Source organism: Pleuronectes platessa, chromosome 16 (genome assembly GCF_947347685.1).
Source record: "Pleuronectes platessa chromosome 16, fPlePla1.1, whole genome shotgun sequence".
Classification (NCBI taxonomy): Eukaryota; Metazoa; Chordata; class Actinopteri; order Pleuronectiformes; family Pleuronectidae; genus Pleuronectes; species Pleuronectes platessa.
The window spans coordinates 21,415,990-21,437,852 of NC_070641.1; the positions used below are offsets into that span (position 1 = coordinate 21,415,990).

General features: G+C 42.8%; 1 protein-coding gene and 1 pseudogene across 2 annotated transcripts; one reads left to right on the top strand and one right to left on the bottom strand.

Annotated features, from left to right (window-relative positions):
• LOC128459127 (myosin-16-like) overlaps window positions 1–7,168 on the bottom strand; it is a 33,600-nt pseudogene extending 26,432 nt beyond the window's left edge.
• Window positions 7,169–7,807: 639 nt separating this feature from the next.
• smurf1 (SMAD specific E3 ubiquitin protein ligase 1) lies at window positions 7,808–20,604 on the top strand. 2 transcript variants are annotated; one of them, XM_053442890.1, is made up of 18 exons: window positions 7,808–7,983; window positions 12,668–12,706; window positions 13,146–13,254; window positions 13,452–13,585; window positions 13,708–13,773; window positions 13,863–13,938; window positions 14,173–14,384; window positions 14,491–14,575; window positions 14,961–15,107; window positions 15,766–15,997; window positions 16,342–16,445; window positions 16,927–17,041; window positions 17,139–17,317; window positions 17,498–17,635; window positions 17,788–17,908; window positions 18,073–18,274; window positions 18,849–18,933; window positions 19,021–20,604. In XM_053442890.1, exons 1-18 carry the CDS (start codon window positions 7,929–7,931, stop codon window positions 19,118–19,120), a joined length of 2,199 nt encoding a protein of 732 aa, XP_053298865.1. In that variant the 5' UTR covers window positions 7,808–7,928; the 3' UTR covers window positions 19,121–20,604. The 2 variants fall into 2 exon arrangements, with proteins under 2 accessions (XP_053298865.1, XP_053298866.1); XM_053442891.1 differs by having other exon boundaries at window positions 18,858–18,933.
• The last annotated feature ends 1,259 nt before the right edge of the window (window positions 20,605–21,863 follow it).

Consider the following 21,863-nt stretch of genomic DNA (forward strand, 5'->3'; position numbering starts at 1 on the left):
CCTTAAAGTTTGATGAATAACATTAAAACACGGCATTCATTTTAACGGAGTTACCATGAACGCATCATTAAACCGCATTGTTTTGGTCAACTCACACCTGGAGCTATTTTTATTCAGCCACTTTGCGAAACCATTTCAAACTGTGTGAAATGGGTCTCAAGATATTGAGAGTGTAGGCATAAGATTGCTGTGACTTTTCATCATGATGATTAACTGCTTGGCAGCTGAGGTCATCATCTCGACATGAAAAACGAAACTCAATTGAACACAGCTGCAAGTGAACGCATCATAAGACTTTGAAAAAAGTTACAGCGTGACAAGCTGCGGAGCTGTGGGTCACGGGGAACCGGAGGACGGTTGGCGAATCTGGATGAGAGGACGGCGTCGGAGTTACTGTGGACGTTGTTCGCTCAGCAGGTTAGAGTGTCTCCACGCTCTTTTCCCCTCTCCCCTCGTGTTTCTTCCTGTGTGAACTCTGCCGCTGCCTTTCTCAACATCAGCACTGGCTATTAGCTAGCTCCTGCTAGCTCCAACAAAGCATCTCTCAACTGCTACGTAAGTGAAACGGACACTTCTGACTGACTGTGATGATAAGCAAAAGAGACACTGTGGACTGACTGTGCAGAGTACAGTGCGCGGCACACACTCTAAGAACAATTCCATAGCGACAGTGAGACTGCATGCTGGTGCACGTGTGATGTGTTGTACTGCTATTTGTTTGATCTGTTTACTAATACTAGCTCTAATAAATACTGTATAAGTTATATTTTGCTCCGGAATTGAACTGTGTTAAAGCGGTTCACATGGAAAATATATGTTCAATTATGTGAAGGGTGATTTTCATTACTATTACACTAATGGAGATTTAGCACTTGCTACACATTGTAAGAGCAGCTGTGCAAAGGAGCACTACGTATCCTAAGGCTCTTTATTCAGAGTCACGGTGTTGATGTCCTGTCACGTGTTACAGTGAAAAATAACCGTGTCTACTAGTGTTTACATCGTTAATCTCAGGCAGACTTCCCTGAATTATTTTGTTAAATATAAATACATTATAGCCTTGTAACTTTACTAGAACAGACAGAGTTCATAGAGAATTTGAAAATGATGTACACTACCTATTTCCTAAGATGAAATGATTATGATCTGATTATTTTTATGTTTCCTCTCATTTTATTAGGGACGGACGAGCCTGAAGGACACAGCTGTGATGACCAATTGACGATGTTTTGTCTCTTATGGCAAAGCAGAAATATTAAACACTGGGTTCTTATCTAAAGTGTATCAAATCAGAAAGCAAAAGATACACATTGTTGTTATAAGTTTTTATTATTTTAACCAACCATAATGAAGATAGAAATGAATTCTTATCCATGCCACTTAGCAATGACTGCCACCACCAAACAGTTGCAGGCCATCTTTATTTAAGGGAGGAATTTAGAAGTGTTGTGTAGCTTCTGATGATGATGCAGTCGTCCACGTGTTGACCACCATGTTGCTGCTGACGACGTCAGGTGCTGCAGTTCCTCATCTATGAAGAGAAGAAACGCACTGTTAAAGAATGTTTTGAGTTGTGTATGAAGCACAACAGATTTCAGATAGAACCGTTGTACTGTGGTCTGGGTTTGTATCCTAATGGTTAAATGCACATATTTTAAGTCGCTTTTGATAAAAGTACTGAAAGAAATACAACATTGTAAAAATAGATAAAATGTCTTTCTACCTCATCTGTAATATTCAAGGTGATAATCTCCCACAGAGCTATTGATAACAGTCCACATCAAGTCTCTCCACTTCTCTCAGTGTGAAAACATAACTATATAATTAATTTGAGAACTGTTTACAACACTGATGTGTGGAGATTAAAATCATATCTAAACTGTCTAATTCACTGTAAAACTCCATGACATTCGCAGGCCATCTGTAGTTAAGGGAGCAACGTATGGAGTGATGTGAAGAGGGCAGAAACTTGGACTATGGGCAGAGAAGGTCTCTGGTTCGTCTCCGGTTCGACTCCACGGAGAGACAACAAAAGACAAACCTGGATTGATCTGTCCAAAAATCCAAGAGTCTCCCTACCCTCTCTAGTGCCCCTGAGCAAGGCACCTCACTCCCCCAACATCTGCTCCGTGAGCGCCGTACATGGTCGCTCACTGCTCTGTGTGTCCTGCACCAGATGGGTAAAAAGCAGAGATTAAATTTCCCTACCTGCATGAGTGTGCCTTTGCATGTCTGTGCATGTGTTTGGGACGAATAAATGGATCTTAATCTTAATCTTTTAATCTTAATCAGTTGTCTTCCAGTTGACCAGCATGAAGCTGCAAATCTCCACCATGTTGCTGCTGAGGACATCAGGAGCTGCATTAATGAGGAGCAGAAGCGCACTGTTATGAATGTTTTGTGTTGTGTATGAAGCACCACATATTTCAGATAGAACCGATGTACTGGGGTCTGGGTTTGTATACTAATGGTTAAATGCACATACTTTAAATCGCTTTTGATAAAACGTGAGAAAGAAATACAACATTGTACACATAGATAAAATGTCTTTCTACCTCATCTGTAATATTCAAGGTGATGATCTCCCACAGAGCTGTTGATAACAGTCCACATCAAGTCTCTCCACTTCCCTCAGTGTGAAAACATAATTATATAATTAACTGGAGAAGTGTTTACAACACTGATGTGTGGACATTATAATCTTATCTATACTGTCTACTTGACTCTACAACTCCTTGACAGACTAAATAACGATGTGAAAATAGTAATGGTGAATATATCAGCCTGTATCAGAATAATGGTGAAACATAGTTATTATCACATGCAACTTACACATGTAGCATATTGATATTAACTTATTAAAATAAAACAAAGTCACAGCCAAACATACGACTCTGCAGTTAACTTGCTTCAATGTGTTCATTAGACGTGTTAAATAAACTAACTTTTATAACAATTTTATATTAAAAAAGCCTTGAGGCATGTAAGTATATGGTGATAGTTAAAGCAATAGGTTTGGTTGTATGGTTTCAAGGTTACTTACCTCTAGTTCATAGAGCCTCCTGCTGGCTACAGGAAGTGAAGCAATAATCCTTGCCGCAGTGCACAAACGCATGCAACGCAGAGACGAGCGCTTGGTCATTGAACGTTCTCTCTTCACCGACCGCAACAGAATAGAAATTGCCTGTGCTCGGGCCCGTTAGTGCTACAACGTAGCCCTAGTTATTATTATTTCCCTTTGGGGGGCTTTTTCAGGGTCTAGACATGCTCAAAAAGTTATGAAACTTTGCAGGAAATTCAAGGTCTGCGGATATTTTAGTATTCTGGAGTAATTGGAATTGGGCGTGGCAAAATGGCTCTACAGCGCCCCCTGGAACCAGCCCCTAGGTTTCCACATAACGGATTTTCATCAAAATCTGGATATAGGTGTATCGTGACCAGTCATGAAAAAAAGTCTCATGGAGCATTATGAAAAACGCAACAGGAAGTCCGCCATTTTGCTTTTAGTGGCCATTTTGGCAATATCCCACATTTTTACTTTTACGTACTTGTCCCAGGGCTTTCATCAGATCAACTTCAAATTCAGATGAGTGTCATCACAACAAGATGGAGATAAAAAATGATTGAGGGATTTTTTTTTTATCACACCGTGTGACCGTGGCATGGCGTTAAAAATTGGTTACACGCCATCAAAACACGGGCATCTGTATCTCGGACATACATGTTCCAATCAAGTCCAAACTAGACATGTAAGACAATAGTCCCCGCCTGATGACATCTATGCATAAATGATGACTTAAAACCGCAGCGCCCCCTGGTGGCAACAGGAAATGTCTTGTTTTTTGCTTGTCTTACACTTGGATGAATTTCTCCTCATCCACTGACCTCAACCATGTCAAACTGTATCAAATGGGTCCCAAGACATTGACAATGAAGACATAAGATTACCGTGACTTTTCGTCAAACGCCATATGAATGGCGTGGCATTAAAGTTCATCAACTCGCCGTGAAACACGAAATTGCTGTAACTTCAGTGTTCATGATTCTATCTCTCTCAAACTACATGTGTGTAACAACAGCCCCCCCCTGAAGATATTCATATGGTTTTAAGAAATGGGCGTGGCAAAAAAACTGACCAGCGCCCCCTATAGGGCAACCCCGGCACTACGATGGCCGACATTTATACAAATCTATCGGGACATGTGTCGTTTCATAACAAACAAAAAAATATCTTGGATAGGTATGCTTGACCAAACAGGGAGGCCGCCATTTTGGATTAAGTGGCCATTTTTTTTCCATATTCCACATTTTTACTTGATGCACTTGTCCCAGGGCTTTCATCAGATTAACTTCAAATTAAGATCAGTGCCATCACAACAAGATGGAGATAAAAAGTGATTAAGAGATTGACCTTTCGTCACACCGTGTGACCGTGGCGTGGCGTCTTGAGTTTGATTAAACGCCATCAAAACACGAGGTTCTGTATCTCGGACATACATTGTCCAATCGAGTCCAAACTAGACATGTAAGACAAGGGTGCCATCCTGATGACATCTACACAGAAATTATGACTTGAAATTACAGCGCCCCCTGGTGGCTACAGGAAGTGACATGTTTTATACTTTGATGAACTGCTCCTGGCTGATTTACAATATACAGCTCAAATCAGATCAGTCAAGTCATTAGATCATGGTCAGAATTGTGACGTTTCCTCAAACCGTGTAAACATTGATGTGCGGCGAAGGATTTTCCTTCGCCAAAGGACACGATGTTTTCATAAGTCCACTGTGCATTGTCCTATCACTACCAAACTTCTGTCACATGATAAGAGTACAAGCCTGAACAGCTCTATGTGTCAATATTTCCTCAGTGTCATAGCGCCACCTACTGATTATCCATGAAACAGGAAGTACTTTGTTAATCCACACTGCCTTATCCAACCGGCTCCAAACTTCTGACCTATGATCGCAATCCTGATCTGAACAGCTCCATATATAAACATTAGTTCACGGTCATAGCGCCACCTACTGATCAGTGTGAAAATTACATTGTGGTAAAATTTTCCAATTGACACGAAACTGCTCACGCTACATCAGAGCGGCTACATGAACAGATATATATGTCTGTGCGTAATAATAGTGATGGCGCCACCTACTGGCAAACCTACTGCCGCAGAGCGCAAAACGCATTTAACGTGGAGAAGTGCATGCTCGATCGATGATGTGCGCTTGGTCATCGATCGCTCTCTCCACCGACCGCAACAGGCTTCAACGTGCGGGTGCTCGGGCCCGCAAGTGCTACAACGTAGCCCTAGTTTAAATTAAAACCAATGACACATGGACCAGGAGTGGGGGTATTTTGTCTAGATGTCTAGTGCTCTATGGTGCCCAGAACCACATCTGCTGTAGAATAAATCTGAATATTTCTCTAACCAAGTATTACAAACATGATCGAATCAGGACTGTGGACTGGAGGATGGATGAACCGATTTCTGAGGCCGAGCTGAGTTGAGTTCTGTTGAACTTCCTCTTCACAGAAACATGACTTTTTTAAATCACTGACTCACAGTGGTGGAGGAAGTCCTCAGATCGTTTATTACTATTAAACTATTTAAACATACTCCGTTACAAGTAAATAATAACTCATCAAAAAGCTTGTCCAGAATGTAAATTCCATAGAACTGAAGCAGCTGTTGTTCTTAGACAGACAGACAGACACACACACACACACACACACACACACACACACACACACACACGTAGCATCAGCATCAAAAGTTAATGATTGAGTTTGACCATATTTTGCTGTGTGCTTGTGTGTGTGTGTATGTGTGTGTGTGTGTGTGTCTGTGTTTGTGTCTGTGTCTGTGATCCCAGACCAAGTTTGTCTCTATGAGCAAAATGATCCAAGTAGCCGTGAACACACTCAGCTGCTCAGGGGCTCCTCACCACACACTTACAAACACACGTGTGCACATATACAGTACACACCCATAATCCCACTAACAGCTGTACATGAGGGATAAACTAATTTGTGTGTGTTGGTTTGTGTGCGTCTGATGTTTCTGCCACCTGTGGAGTGTTGAAATAGTTGAACACACAAACACATAAAAACACATGAGGGAATTAAACAGAAGTAGTAATAGAGGAGGGAGGGGCTAGAACAAAAGGATAATTGGTTTAACATCACTGTCACTTCCAGACTCCAGACAGATCAACTGACTAAAACCTGATATGCAGGTTAAAAACTGCATGTTTCTGTTTATGAGAGGAAAGTGTGTGTTTACCAGCCTCGCCTGGTGTCCTGCAAGCCGTTTCACTGCTTATGTGGATTTAGTGTGCCCTGTAAACAGGCTGGTGAGAGAGTCCATTGTTCCAGCAGCTAATACTGCAGCCATGCAGCTAAACCCAGTGCTGCTAAAGAACCAAATCCCTCCAACTATTATCCCTGTCCACCCAGCTCTCCCCCAGCCGTCTGCGGAGGGTACCAGTGCTTTCACCCACTGTGCGCTATTGATTTATAGTTTTTAGAGCACATCATGTTAGTGAGTAATGTAGTTACTCCAATTTCCACTCAGCCACTATTTAAAGCTCATATCTGCAAATCCATACTGTGTTAAGTTATCATTATGTTGCATTCAAGTGCTTTTAGGAGGCTTCAACCTCCATGAAGTTGCTGCTTCATGGATGATGTCTGCAACGCTCCTCCAGTGAATGTTTCAAGTGAAAAAACAACAACACACTCTTTTGAACAAAGATATTATTGATGAGGGCCCAACAAAAGAGGAATTCATTGATCGTGGGAGAATAAAAAAAAGTATTTCACGCTCTCACATTAAAGTACTTTAATGTCAATTTAATGACGTTGGAGGAAGCTGATTGGGGGTAGACAGACACAAATGGCTATTCTTATCTGTTATCGTCAGCGTCAGATGCAGCATTCTGCAGCAATATGACAGAGTTTGTATTATTCTTGTATCAAACTAGATATACAGTGAGCACAGTTGGTGTAGTAGACTGTTTCAACGGGAGGAAAGGTTATTTCATTTTGAATACTTGTATTTAAAAGCCAGTGCTTACTTACTTTTAGTAAAGTAGAAAAGTGAATGTGTTCTTTTCATTTAAGCAAACTGTTGGCATCCTCCACCACTGTCCTGTTGCATTGTCTGTAGATAAATAGACAGACAGACAGACAGACAGACAGACAGACAGACAGACAGATAGATAGATAGATAGATAGATAGATAGATAGATAGATAGATAGATAGATAGATAGATAGATAGAAAGATAGATACAAGAGCATAAGAATAATAAAGAGTCAAGGATAAGTTAAGAATAAGTCTTATTCCAGTGAGATGAAAGTCTAGCTGTCACTGTAAAGAAGTATGTGCTAATTTTGATATTGACGATACAGATATAAGATGAGTAAAATCATATAGTAACTGAAGCTCTACGAGGCCTGTAAATTATGGTTCAGCAGATGTAAAAAGATCAAACCTATAATATAAAACTAGAAAAATAAAAAATAATCAAAACAATGTGAAAATAGAAAGGCAGTTTTGGGGCAAAAGTGTTTTTTTTATAAATTAATGAAACTGAACCTGATGCGCTTTGTTGGAGGAACCCCCGTCCTCGCGGGCACGCCCACGCTTCCCGGACGCGAGCACGCGAACGCTCCCTACCCGTTAAGAGCCTGTGACGTCAGCACGCGCTGTGAGCCTGCCCGAAAATGTTCTCCCGTGTTGTCGGGCTTCGACGGAGCTCAGGACTTCGCCATGAAATAATACGTGTTGGTCCGTGAGGAGAGCGACGGCGCAGCGCATGAGTCCGACCCGCGGCTGCTCGGGTCCCCGCTGAGACGTGAAACCGCGGTTTCGACCCGCGGCTCCGACGGGAAGTTTGTGCGATCGGCGTCTCCCCCCGGAGTGATGTCGAATCCTGGGACCAGGAGGAACGGGTCCAGCATTAAGATCCGACTGACAGGTAACGAGAAAACCGCAGGAAAACCGCTGGTTGCGCGTGTTTTTTTTTCTACTGGAGCTTCCGTTTGTTCGCGAGCCACTCGTACAAGTGCCGGGGCTAGCGAAGCGGAGCCAGCCGCCGCGGAGTGTGTGTGGCTCAGCCTTTAGCCCAAACATCCGGTTTTTGTGAGAGGCACAAGTGCTAGCCTGTTAGCCGACATGCTAACCAAAGAACCGAAACGAGAGCTGGGAAGCAGCCTGTCTATCCTGCGGGGGTTACCGCTCACACCTCGGACCAGTCCGCTGTTTACCGGGTCACTGGAAACAACGACGATTTAGCCAGAAACTTTACCCGATGCTAACACCCCCCACCCCCCTTCTCAGCTCGTAGCCAGCCTGCGCTAGCTAACACCAACACTGTAGTCAACGTTGACCGCTAACGCTAATCAGCTAGCTAGCGTTACACCCATATTTTGGGGGGTGGGGGGGAGACTGACCACCAGCCGAGGACCAGCGTCTGACCCGACCGCCACGAACCCTGCACCGAGGATGGGAGCGAACCGGCAGCCTCTCCGGGAATCGATCTATCGGGAAGATGTGACATGCTAGCCTAGATTAGCTATGAGTATTGATTTCGCTGCTGTGTCAGCTGCAGCCACACTGAATGTCTGACTCGCTGAACTTGTCCTGTGCCCGGAGAGGCTGGACACGTTGGCTCTCAGGGTTCAGTGTTCACTCGGACATTTCTGTGCGGGTTGTTTGGTGTGACTCTCCTCTGCGGGACACATAGGAGTCTCTCTCTCACAGACACACACACACACACACAGCTGGAACAATGGTTTTTACTGTAGCTAATGTGACCCCACTGGGCATCCAGGGGCCTCCATTCAAATGGTAATGACCCCTCTGCCGCTGGGCAGCCGCCTGGTCCCCCCTGGGTCATAATAACTGAGCAAAACTCCCAATTTTGAGCCTTTGTTTGGTTTGTAAAGATCTGTGGAGGAAGGTGTTGTCAAAAATAATGATGCTGAAAGGGCCATCTGGTTGTTTTTCTACTCGGTTCCTCATTTTCTGAGACTTGCTTTCGAGAGAATCAAAATAAAATAGAATAAAATTAGACTCTGATTCTCTCATTTCCGTTTACATTTAATTGGCAGATATCACAAAGGCATGGGCACTATAACAATATCAATTATCACAGTATGTATTCAATCGATAGAAACATAATGTGTAAATATATATATATATATATAGTGCTTATGCAAATGCAAGCACAGTGAGGAAGTATAACACATAATTTATTGGCCTCAGATTTGTAAAGTTTTGCCGAGCGTCAGTTTTAAAGCCATAACCTTCACTCCGAAGCAAAAGTCAGTCTTTAAATTTAAAAGAATTATTAATGTGACATTTATTGTTATAAATCACATTAAGTAGAGCAAACCATCAATCAAGAAAGTACTCAGCACATTGACTTGACAATGAGAATAGTATGTTGTTGGTATGTTTGGGTTATGAATCATTATTTCAGCTTGGATTCAAACGGGAGTTATTGCCTGTGACTGTGTGTCCCGCCCCCATAGGTATGAGTGGAATTCTAATTGGGCAAGGAATGTGTGGTGAGCCAATGGAAGTGCAATGCTGCCTGGCTAGCCGGTGCTCTGTTTAGTCTGTCAGAGAGAGGGGTTGTTTGGCCTACATCGGAAAAGCCTGTGTCTGTGGCAGGGGCTCAGACAACAGACCAGGCAAGTTTGACATTGGTTCACGTTTAAGAGATTGGTTTGTGTTTGTATAGACGTGTTTTCGTCAACTAAGAGGTGATTGTTGTGTCTCTCTGTTTCCGGCATCAGTTCTTGGATATGAGCTGAAAAAACATAAAAGGAGGCGCAAGTTGTGTGTAAAAATATATCTGTATCTAATGTGTTCTTGTGAGATGAGGAAGAACAGTAGACGTTTCAAGGAAACAATTGCTGATACTCTGATCCTGGCAGGATTTATTGAACCTTAATGCTGACATTAAGGAGACAAATGTTCAGATTCTTCTGCCCTGATTTATTTATGTAGATACATGATCACAACCATGCAAGATACAAAAAACAAAGATGGGGAATAAGTGTCTTTCTGTTTTGAACTAAATGGGCTTTCTTGTGAGAAATGCACTTGCATGAATGAATGAAAGAAAGAATCAGTGATTCAGCCGGATTATGTTAATTTTTCTCATGGAAGCAACACGTGCTGCTTGAGGTTTTTGTGCCCGTTAGTCGGATTGAACGCCGACTTGTCCAGGCGCCAGCACAGGGCACTGTCAGGACAGCAGGGAGGGAGAGGGAGAGAGGGAAAACTGGAAAGAGGGCAGAGAAGTGGGACAATGAGGAATAACTTAAGAGAAACGGGGCAAAAGAATGATGGTTAGACAGAAAGTGATATTACACAGGTCCGTTTACTTCACTTGTAAACTGCATTTCAAGACGTCTAGTCAGATCCATAAGGATTTTAGCGCTCATAAAGTTTTTTTATATCTATTTTTTATCAAAGTACTTGACTATTATCTGATTTAAGAAGTTTTAATCAACTTCTAAACTTCTGGGGTTCTTGTCATCTACCTGGGAAAATATCTAAAGTTGTAAGAAGTTAAGCTGCAAGCGGTGAGCAGTAGATCAAACCCTTGAGATATTTGTGAGATGGTTAATTGTGCTACAAACGTGTTGTCTTAAAATTCCTTGAGGAGCTGCTCACCTGGTACAGAATGAGCTCCGTTTTTCATCATCTCCCTTAAAATGCTTCTGCTTTTTCACTCAAGATTGGATGAATAGAATTTGTCCCCCGCACGGCCTCTCCCCAGCTCTCACTTCTTTCTTTTTTTAAAGAGGACAAAAAAATGGCATTAAAAGAAGACTGCAGAATTGGGGGAAAAACTGAGAACCAGCTGAACTGTGGCTGTTTGTGTCTTCACCAGCCCTGACCTTGGCAGAAAGAGGAATTTCCTGAGATGCAGTGAAAGGGCCTGTCACACATTCAGTAACACAGAAGAGCTGGTCAAGAGGCAGAAAGAAAGAGAGATAGGGTGAAAGTAGGGGTGTCTTTGTCTCTGGCAGGAGATTGGAGGATGAGAGGGGAGGAGAGCGCAGGAGTGACAGTGACAGAGAAAGTCCTCTCCTGCTCATCAGGAAGAGGAGGCTGGGGCTAACTAGAAACTTGATTCTCTCCCCCTGTCGCTGGGTTTCTTTCATTGTGTCTGCGTAGAAAAGATGAGGTTTCGCCGTGGAATGTATGAGTCAGGGGGAGGATGAAGAGGAGGTGGAATCAAAGGGAATGATGAGGAAGAGGGAAGGATATCCTGCAGCCATTCTCCACGCGTTAATCACAGGAAATAGATGGGCCTGCACTAGACACATCTACGCCACCACAGTCACCACATCCTTAACCACCGGCTGACTAACTAACTTCCTAGATAGATGTCTGGGCCAAACCAAATCATGTCAGATCGTAAATCGATTTCAAAGCAGTGATAAGAGGTTAAGGTGATGTCAATCATAAATTGCTTTTGTTCTTTTGAGCCAAGACGCGAACGTGGAGCATATTTTGAAGTTATACTTTTAGTACAGGTTGTATAACTATGGAAATGCTTAATCTTTTGTCACATCGGCTCCACATCGTAATAAGTATCAGGACTTTGAATAGATTCTGAAAGAATCAGTGTCTATTCCGCAGAAAGAACCACATGCACTCGAAGGAAATTGCCTCTTTAGTGGAGGAGGAAGGTTTGGTAGTGGTTGGCTGCACGTCGTTGGTTACATCTGTGTTATTCAAAGAGGTTTCACAGTTTCTTAAGAAACGATGAGATTGGTATTAAGAGTTTGGATCCAGATGGAGTGTTACTCCTTGTAGGCTGTTTCCTAAAAATACTTAAAACCTGTTGTATCATGGCTTTCTTATAAAGTACTAATATTTGGGGGTTTTCTGGGTGGTGCATCTCTTTCTGATCATGTTCAAGCTTACCTGCGACCAAATGGAGTTTACAATAATGGGCTTAAATGGAAAAGACACTGAATTTCCCATTCTGACCTGGAGTGTTAATATAACCATAGCTTAAATGTTTTTTGTTTCAGTCACTTTGAGGTCATTACATCAGCCCCTGAATACACACAAGCAGCTTGTTTTCGTCCACACTGCCCTATAATCAAGTCCTATTGTGACAGACTGGACATGAGTGTGTTTCTAAAAATTGGCTTCATGTGGTTCAGTTGTCTGTTGCAGCAGATTTAACCGAGAGTGACATATGCCAGCTGTGGCACCACACAGACTGTCTGTCAAACAAAAACACTCGCCCACACACGCAGTAAACTAAATACTTAGCATGGACTTATAAATTCACATTGTCTTGGTCAGATCAGAGCTGCTCTCTGAATCCACAAAGATGATGTGGCAGAGAAGGCATTCTGCCACTCTCACTGTGGGCGGCGTGTGCGTGTGTGCGCCATGGTCCTGACACTAGCCTATACTTTACGTCTCCCTCTGTCTGCATGTCACATAAGTTTTCCTGCTCATTACCATCCCCTGGCATTCATATATTATCCTGTCCAACATTGTTCCTCCTCGGATGATTTTTATCTGCAGCAGCATCCATTTGCAGCAGCCTACACACACGGAGATCATTTACATATTTGTGTCTGTGGCATTTTGCTCATAATGATTTTTTTGTTTTGCAGTATTATGTGCCAAGAACCTCGCGAAGAAAGACTTCTTTCGTAAGTACCTCCATTGTGTGTGTGAATCCGACAGTGTGGTGATTGGTGGTGATGATGATTATGTGTGTCATTAAGGAGCCGTTTGTGCCGTTTAAAGCAACTCTGCATAAATTGGCTTTGCTGCGGCTCACTTGCTGTGCGCTGTGATCCTACTACGCATTCCCATCGTTCCCGCACAGCAGGGAGGAGCAGTGTTGACCTGTGATAGCACCATCATAACAAGTTCATCTGGCCTGCCTGAGTGGACTGCAGCCTCACTTAAAAATGACATTATTGGCAAAACAGATGACAAGATGCAGAAAAGAATCATACCGTTACCTGAATGTGTGCAGTGAAGGAGATTTTTACTTTGTTGTGAAGCGTGTTGCATGCTACACTCTTACTATCTTCTTTGTGAGTTTATTATGTGTGTGCAAACAACTGGATTATGTGCCTGCAGGTTTGCCAGATCCATTTGCCAAAGTTGTGGTGGATGGATCAGGTCAATGCCACTCGACAGACACAGTCAAGAGCACACTGGATCCCAAATGGAATCAGCACTATGACCTGTGAGTCTCCTGCGCCACTCTCACTTACTAGAGCTCTGGATGATGCTGATTGTCTTTGAGATGTTAAATACAATGAAGTGTAGTCGTACTTTAAATCAATATTAATTGTGTGCTCACTTATTAAATGCACCCTGTTATTGATTCACTGTTTGCTTTCAAAGTGAAGACATTAGATCGTGGTGATGTTTCTCTTTCAGCTACATTGGAAAGACAGACTCCATCACCATCAGCATATGGAACCACAAAAAGATCCATAAACGACAGGGGGCGGGCTTCCTTGGCTGCATACGACTTCTTTCTAATGCCATCAGCAGGCTAAAAGACACAGGCTGTAAGTATACGTTCTTTTTACAGAAATATAAATTCATAGACACTCAAGGATCAGGTCTGTGAGATTGTTTATTTTCAGGTGTGGAATTAACTGATTGTATTTCCCTCACCTTCTCTTTCCAGACCAGCGTTTAGATCTATGTAAGCTCAACCCCTCGGACAGCGACGCGGTGCGGGGGCAGATTGTTGGTAAGGATGAATACACAGATCTTTTTGTCACTTTAATCTCACTCTGAAACGTGCCGCCTGTCTTCACTCTGAGCCCTTCTTGTTTCCAGTGAGTTTACAGACACGAGACCGCATCGGCAGCGGAGGCCCTGTGGTGGACTGCAGAGGACTGTTGGAAAATGATGGGTGAGTGTGTCACTGGAAGTAACGCCGCCAAAGTCATGTAGTCACATTATCACAAACGATTACTAAATGTTAAAACATGTTTCATAGATTATTGAATATCTCGGTTTCTGACTTGAAAGATTTAACTGTGAAAAACAAAATACTTGATATTTCTTTGGTGGATCAAACTCTATTTCCTGAAATGATAGCATCTTGTTTAACCATGAAACTGTGTGTTTGTTTTTGTATGTTTAGGCCTGTGTTTGAGGGATGTTTCAGTGAAGAACCGCTGCCCTACTCTGACCCCACTGGTGCGGCAGGGGGTGGGAACTGCCGGCTTGACTCACCCAGTCAGGAGGGCCGTCTTCAAACCCAGCGAATCAGAGGGCAGGACTCCAGAGGCCACGGCCACACCCCTCAGAACAGACCTCACGGGCACCAGCCGCCAGATCTACCAGAAGGATATGGTCCGTCCAACACTTCCCTGAACAACTCTTGATGTTTATCTGAATGAAATCTCTCATGTCGACTTTATAAAGTCACGTAACATCTTTGTTTTTCTTAATCAAACAGAGCAGCGAACAACGGTGCAGGGCCAGGTGTATTTCCTACACACACAGACAGGTGTCAGTACCTGGCACGACCCTCGGATACCACGGTACGATCACTCCCCCCTTCACTTGGGACTAGTCCAAGCTTACCCTGAAACGAGACTGCTAAGGAACTAGGTTATTTCAGCAACAGAGGATACTAATGTTTTCTGTTTATACACCTGCATCTTTGAAATGCCATAAAACTTAAATTATCATTCTATTTTAATGACTAGGAATTGTTCCAGTCAAGGCAAGGATTCAGAAATGTATGAAAGTGTCCTCGCTTTCATGGTGGCATCACTTTGTGCATCGCTGCTCCACTAATCGCACCAATAGTTTAAAAGAAAATCTCTCAGGTTATTTCCTTGGGCTTCCTGCGTCAGTACGATGAGTTGAGAACATGAAGTGTGTAGGATCATAAGAGCTAAAGACCTGTTGTCTCTGCTGCAGGGACCTGGCCAGTGTGAGCTGTGAGGAGCTTGGTCCGTTGCCGGTGGGCTGGGAGGTCCGAAGCACGGTGTCCGGTCGGATCTACTTTGTGGACCACAACAACAGAACCACACAGTTCACAGATCCACGCCTACACACCATCATCAGGTACAGGAATGCACTTAAAAACTTGTTCTCCTGAGATTATCCAGAGGGTGTGTGTGTGAGAATGCATATGTCCAGGTCAATAGCTGTGGACATCTTTAACAAGCCCCTTAGTGAAAATACTATATAATGTCCATGTGAGAATTACCGAGGAGATTCTTCCGAGGATTCACCGCCAACGAGTGTTTCTAACATGCAACGGACAGAAAACTGAGAAAAAAGTTATAGAAAACAAATATCTCTGTTTTGAAAAAGATATCAACTTGGAAAGATGTGCCGTAAACAGAAAGCATCTGAACACAGCATCTCCTGCTTCGTTCTTCATATGTGAAAGGCAAACTCCTGAGAAAGTTGGGACCCCATTACCAGACATTCTCACACGGAGTTAACGTCTGAAAACGGCGTTAGTGGTTTCCTGACTTAATCTGTTGCTGCTATAATGCTGAACTCAGACTGGTTATGAACATGACCCACTAACAGTCATCAGCCATGTTTCGGCACCACAGTGGGATTTACAGAAATGCAGACTTGCACTAGATTAAGCTACTCAAAGTGAACGCACAGTATTAAATGCTTTTTCCTGTCTTTCTTTCAACCCCTCTCTTCTTCTCTTCATGTTGTCTCTTCCCCCCTGTCTTCTTCTGCTTCTCCACACTTTCAGCCAGCAATCCCAAGCAAAGGAATCCTCCCAAACCCCCCAGATGGATGTGGGGGGCGAGGATGGAGGCGGTGGTGGAGTAGGGGGCGTCAGTGGAGGAGGAGATGGAGACGTGGCAGCGCGCTACGAGAGAGACTTGGTCCATAAGCTGAAGCTGCTCCGGCACGAGCTGTCTTTGCAGCAGCCACAAGCGGGACACTGTCGTATAGAGGTGTCCCGAGAGGAGATCTTTGAGGTGGGTGCAACCAGGAACTAACGAAATGAAGAGGTTGTAAAATAAATCACAACATCTCCAAGATACACACATCAACACAACACACAATCAAATAATACACAACAGTTGTACAAATGGGAACGTTTTTATTTATACAGCCACACTCCTCCTGACTTCTACACCAGTCACAGCAAACCATTGTTTCAGTGTCATCTCTCTGTAGAAACAAAAGCGGCACCGGTTGTTCCTATTAATAAGACGTTGAATAGAACCTCACTGAGCTAAAGACCTGTGCTGTGTATCACTGTGATAATGAGTATCTGATCATATATATGTATATATTTATGATGTGTGTGTTGCTGCAGGAGTCATATCGGCAAATAATGAAGATGAGGCCCAAAGACCTAAAGAAGCGTCTCATGGTGAAGTTCAGGGGAGAGGAGGGTCTGGACTACGGTGGGGTGGCCAGGTAATTCATCGTCCCGTCCTTGAGCACCATTTATATATCCAAACTAAATATATGATCCAGATTAAATCAGTAAAGAAGGAAATCAAATACAAAGCAAATAAGTCAAATTTCTTTTTTTTTTCTTGTCTCAGCCAGAGCTGGTCATGATATGAATACAACTTTTCTTGGGAGCTCTGACTCCCTGGCTAGTACTCACAATATTGATATAACTATTTTTGTATTGCGCCTCTTCAGTGTCAGCTCGTATTAATAATTATGTGGCTGAGCAGGTTTCCCTGGTTTGTCTTGAATTGTCAGGCATGTACAATAGTTTTCATCTGTTGAACTCAGTCAGAGATGATTTCCACTCACTTCATTAAGCTTCCACAGACCTGACAACTTTCTCACAACACTTTTGTAACTTTTTGTTTCCTGTAAATCCTTTATTTACCAAACTCTGTAACTTTTGAACATTTGTTAACCATGTGCTGGTTTTCTATAGGGAGTGGCTGTACCTGCTTTGTCATGAAATGTTGAACCCATACTACGGCCTGTTCCAATACTCAACAGACAATATCTATACGCTACAAATCAACCCCGACTCCTCCATCAACCCCGTGAGTTCACACAAACACATAAAGCCCTTCATGGCTGGGCTATATAAGAGGCCTCTCTCCGACTCTGACTGTGTGTCTTTGTGTTGCCTACTTTCAGGACCACTTGTCATATTTCCACTTTGTGGGTCGTGTGATGGGCCTTGCAGTTTTCCACGGTCACTACATCAACGGGAGTTTCACGCTGCCCTTCTACAAACAGCTGCTGGGTAAACCCATCCAGCTCAACGACCTGGAGACCACCGACCCGGAGTTGCACAAGAGTCTCGTCTGGATATTGTGAGAACATTAACCTGCACAAGTCAAATCCCTCTGACATGATAAATCAAATTCAAGTCAATCTGACAGCAGAAAGCTCTTTTTATTATAAATACGTCTCTTGGTGGTCGTGCACTGTCCCCTTCTGGACATGGTGGATCTTCTCTTTCACTGAAATTTACTCTTCTACTCCCAACGCAGAGAGAACGACATCACTTCGGTCCTCGACCACACATTCTGCGTGGAGCACAACGCCTTTGGGAAGTTTTCGCAACATGAACTCAAACCAAATGGGCGGAATATCCCAGTCACAGAGGACAACAAGAAAGAATATGTCAGGTGAGAAATGTTCCATCTTTATGAAGTTCTTATCTAAAGTGTTTCCCCAGATACAGCATAAGCAGTATAGGAGCTATAATGCCAAATGGTTTTGCTGGTTTTAATAATGCAATTTTTACTTGGCTCACATCACCTGTGTTTGTGTTTTTCAGACTTTACGTGAACTGGAGGTTCATGCGAGGAATCGAAGCCCAGTTTCTGGCTCTACAGAAGGGATTCAGTGAACTCATCCCCCAACACCTCCTCAAACCGTTCGACCACAAAGAGCTTGAGGTAAAAGTGCTGACTGAGAAAGATTTAATAATTCAACTTCTGTATCATTGAGCCATAACGGTCATTTCAGTCCTATTTGTTTAATTTTGGCCAATATGAAGTCTAAATGCATGGTGTTTATATTGAGTCATCTTTTTGAATCCATTCCCGCTCCCCTCGTCCAGTTGATCATCGGTGGATTGGGGAAGATCGACCTTGCAGACTGGAAGACAAACACCCGGCTGAAGCATTGCACAAGTGAAAGCAATGTGGTTCGGTGGTTCTGGCAGGCGGTGGAGGCCTTCAGTGAGGAGAGGAGAGGACGCCTGCTGCAGTTCGTCACCGGCTCCACCAGGGTCCCGCTACAGGGATTCAAGGCATTGCAGGGTGGGTCAGGCACTGGCTCAAACGCCACACACACACTATACATACAGTTTTTTATGCAGGCCAGTTAAAATAGATAATTTCACTGTTATCAGTTAATTGAGAAAGGTTATTGTTTCAGTCCCCGTTCAGACCTGAGATTAACGTCAGTCCTGAGCTATCTGATCACAAGTGGTCAGAGCTAAGTACACATATGACCACATGTTTCCTCTGAGTCTTGAGATCCGATCACTCCGACCACATTAGGAGGAGGTCTGTGACGCATGTGGCTTCATTCTAGCTGTGTGAACACAAATGTGTCCTGGGCAACATATGAGGGACCACCCTCACAGTTTCACAATAACTGACACTCACACAAACACTCATCCATCACATCTGTAAACTCAGACGTTGTTGAAACAACATCATTTGATCCTAGTGAACATGAATGATGTAAGCATTTACTTGCATATACAACAGGGAAGTGAATCATTTCTCAGGATGGTTATTAACAGCAGGTTTGAACAGGACCTTAAATGCAGTGTGATTCACTATGTTCCAGAGTAGGGCAGTGATAACTAGAATGAATGTGTGTAAGGTTCTACAGGTTCTGCAGGACCAAGGCTCTTTACCATCCATTTGATAGACGCCAACACAGACAACCTGCCCAAGGCCCACACATGGTGAGGAAACCTAAGAGGACAAAATGCTCTTCTTGATCAACACTGGTGTTCGGCCTGGAGGGACTCATCTCTCTTTTCTGTGTCCAGTTTTAACAGGATAGACATCCCACCCTACGAGTCTTATGAGAAACTTTACGAGAAACTGCTGACGGCTGTGGAGGAGACCTGCGGCTTCGCTGTGGAGTGATGAATCCAATACCAACAAACACACAATTACACTTGTGCTTGCACACGACTATTTGACATTTTACATATGCATACACACACACAAACGGAATATGATGTATACGGAGCGTATACTGAGCAGCCAAGCATCACAAGAACATTCTCTTGCCGCCTCTTCACCACCGGACTGTTGGGGGTAAAAGGAGGACGCACAGCAGGAGGGGGGACAAGTATTTTAAAAATTTCAAATGTTTTGAAGAAGCATTTTTATCCTTCAGTTTTAACAAGCTATGATGTCATCCATCAGAATGTCTAACCGCCACAGTCGCGCTTGAGTCTCTCCGGACAGAATCAACCAATCACATACGAGCCTGCGAACAAGATATGTGGAAATTCGATGTGTGAAGAACAACGCGGAGACCGATTGTCTTTTCTGTCTGACAAGCTGATTGATCGACTAATATTCATGCTTCATGTTTAACCACTGTCCTGGGTGGGTGGGTGTGTGTGTGCGTGAATGCGTTTGAGTGACTGTGTGTGTGTGTGTGTGTGTTTGTCAGGCATGGCACCCAGTTACGCTGTAAAGAAAAAAAAAAAGATCAAATGAGCCTGCTCCTCTTGTTTGGTAACTTTTTGTCTCTTCCGTTTGTATCTGCGACCACTCTGATCCACTCTAATATTCTATTATTTATTACTAAGTGATTACCGACCAAGCTGCTATGTGCTCTACAAAGAGCCGACACTAATCTCTTCATCAGCCCCTCTACCAGAGCTGAGGGGTCAATTCACTTGTGATTCAAGTAATCCACAAAGTGGGTTTTATTGAATTTCGTTACATTTTTTAACCATTTTATTGCGGTGAAATACTCTTTGACATTGTATGGAAACTGTTTGTGTGTAAAATACCATGTTACATTTATTGAAGTGAAAGGGATTTACTTTTCCCGGCCCTAATTTGAAAATCTAACTCTACTGACGTTCACAAGAGGACCGGGGGCGTGACCTGGATATTTTTTCAAAAACGAGCCAGGAGGACGGAAAGAAGGAGTCAGCTTCAGGAATTCTTCGGTTGTATGTGACGTGTATAATAAAATCTCAGCCTTTCGTACATGTTTCATCATCCATTTCACCAACTTTCTTTGTGTCTCTCGCCTGGACATCTCTCTCTGCCCGTCTCTTTCTGTCAATAGCCTGAATGTCAGTAGTCATCCTCCTAAAGACCACCATGAATGAACAAAGTCTCTTTACAGTCAGTCATTAATTCTCCATTGGAAGTGAATGAAATCAAAAAACCTAAATGTTGAGCGAGTGACGTGGAAAACATTGAGATCTGTCGTAGATTGAAGAGTGACGACTGTTAAGCAGCATCATTTCAATCTGCTTTTTTTTAGGTTCTCAGTTCACTGTGTAATGGATGCAAGAGTATTGTAACTTACTATGTACTAAACATTTATGAAAAAATACAATGTAAATAAGATTATATTAAAAGAAATTAAATTGAAAATACATGTCTTGTGTTGTGTGCATTATTGGGGGGGGGGGGGGGTGTCAGGGATGAGGATGTGTTGAGGCTGAAACTAATGAAAATTTGTATTCATCAATATTGTCTTGATAAAAATTGATTTTATATTGAGTTCTAAGCTCTTGTAATAACAAATGTATATATTAGAGATTCATATAAACATGACCGTATTGATGTATTTTCATGCCTGATATGATTTACATGTAATAAATGCTTTTCAAGCAGCATAAAGAAAAAAATCTACTCAAGTGGTGTGTGTGTACATTTACATTTGTTGACATAAATGGATGATTTTGGGTGGGTTTAATTTAAAATGGCATCCAGCCAAAGTCTATAAATTAATAAAGACATAGATGCAAACTGCAGCTTCTGTAACGTGTTTGTTTGAGCACTTAACAAAATCATTTTAAATCAAACCGACAGGAAAAACTCTTGTCTAATGCTCTCTTGAGATCTGACGTCACCATCTCGGTAATTAGATTCAGATTCCCCCGTCAAGGGCTTGAAGCTGCCCTTATAAACCCTTAGCCCCTCCCACCGGGCTTATTTACTAATTCAGACAGATTCATCTGCAAAACCAGTGCTTGAACCAAAAATAAAAGTTTACAATGAAGTCTTTACATGTCACAAAAAAACTAATCTTTAAACAAATCAAATTACTTTTATAAACAAAAAGGTATCAACCATAAACAGTACAACTCTTATTAATTATCTTTAAAAAAGCATAACCGGAAACTTTTTAAACAAACAGGAAGTTGTGCCCTGTTTGTTCCCTCTAACTTTACCCTGACGGCGAGATGAAAGCGCCGTCCTTAAACCGCTGGTAAGTGACTGTCTGTGTGTGTGTGTGTGTGTGTGTGTGTGTGTGTGTGTGTGTGTGTGTGTGTGTGTGTGTGTGTGTGTGTGTGTGTGTGTAACCCTGATGCGGAGCTGAGGAGTGTGCACCCTCGGTCACCCCACAGTTAAACAGAGTAGATGATGGTTAGATAGTGTTCAACTAGGAACTGTAACAGGAAGCGTGAAAATGTTTGTTTGGCGTGTGTGTGGTTGTGTGTACGTGTGTGTGTGATTGTGTGTGCGTGGCCGCTCCATCACAATGTTATTTGTATATTTTTGAGTTGATGTTATTTGGTCTCTTTGATAATTGCGCACAGAAAGAAGCTTTACATTATTCTTGCGATTATTAAAAAAAACCCAGATGTATCAGTCTGTATTTGCTGTAAGTTCAGTGTTTACGTTGTTC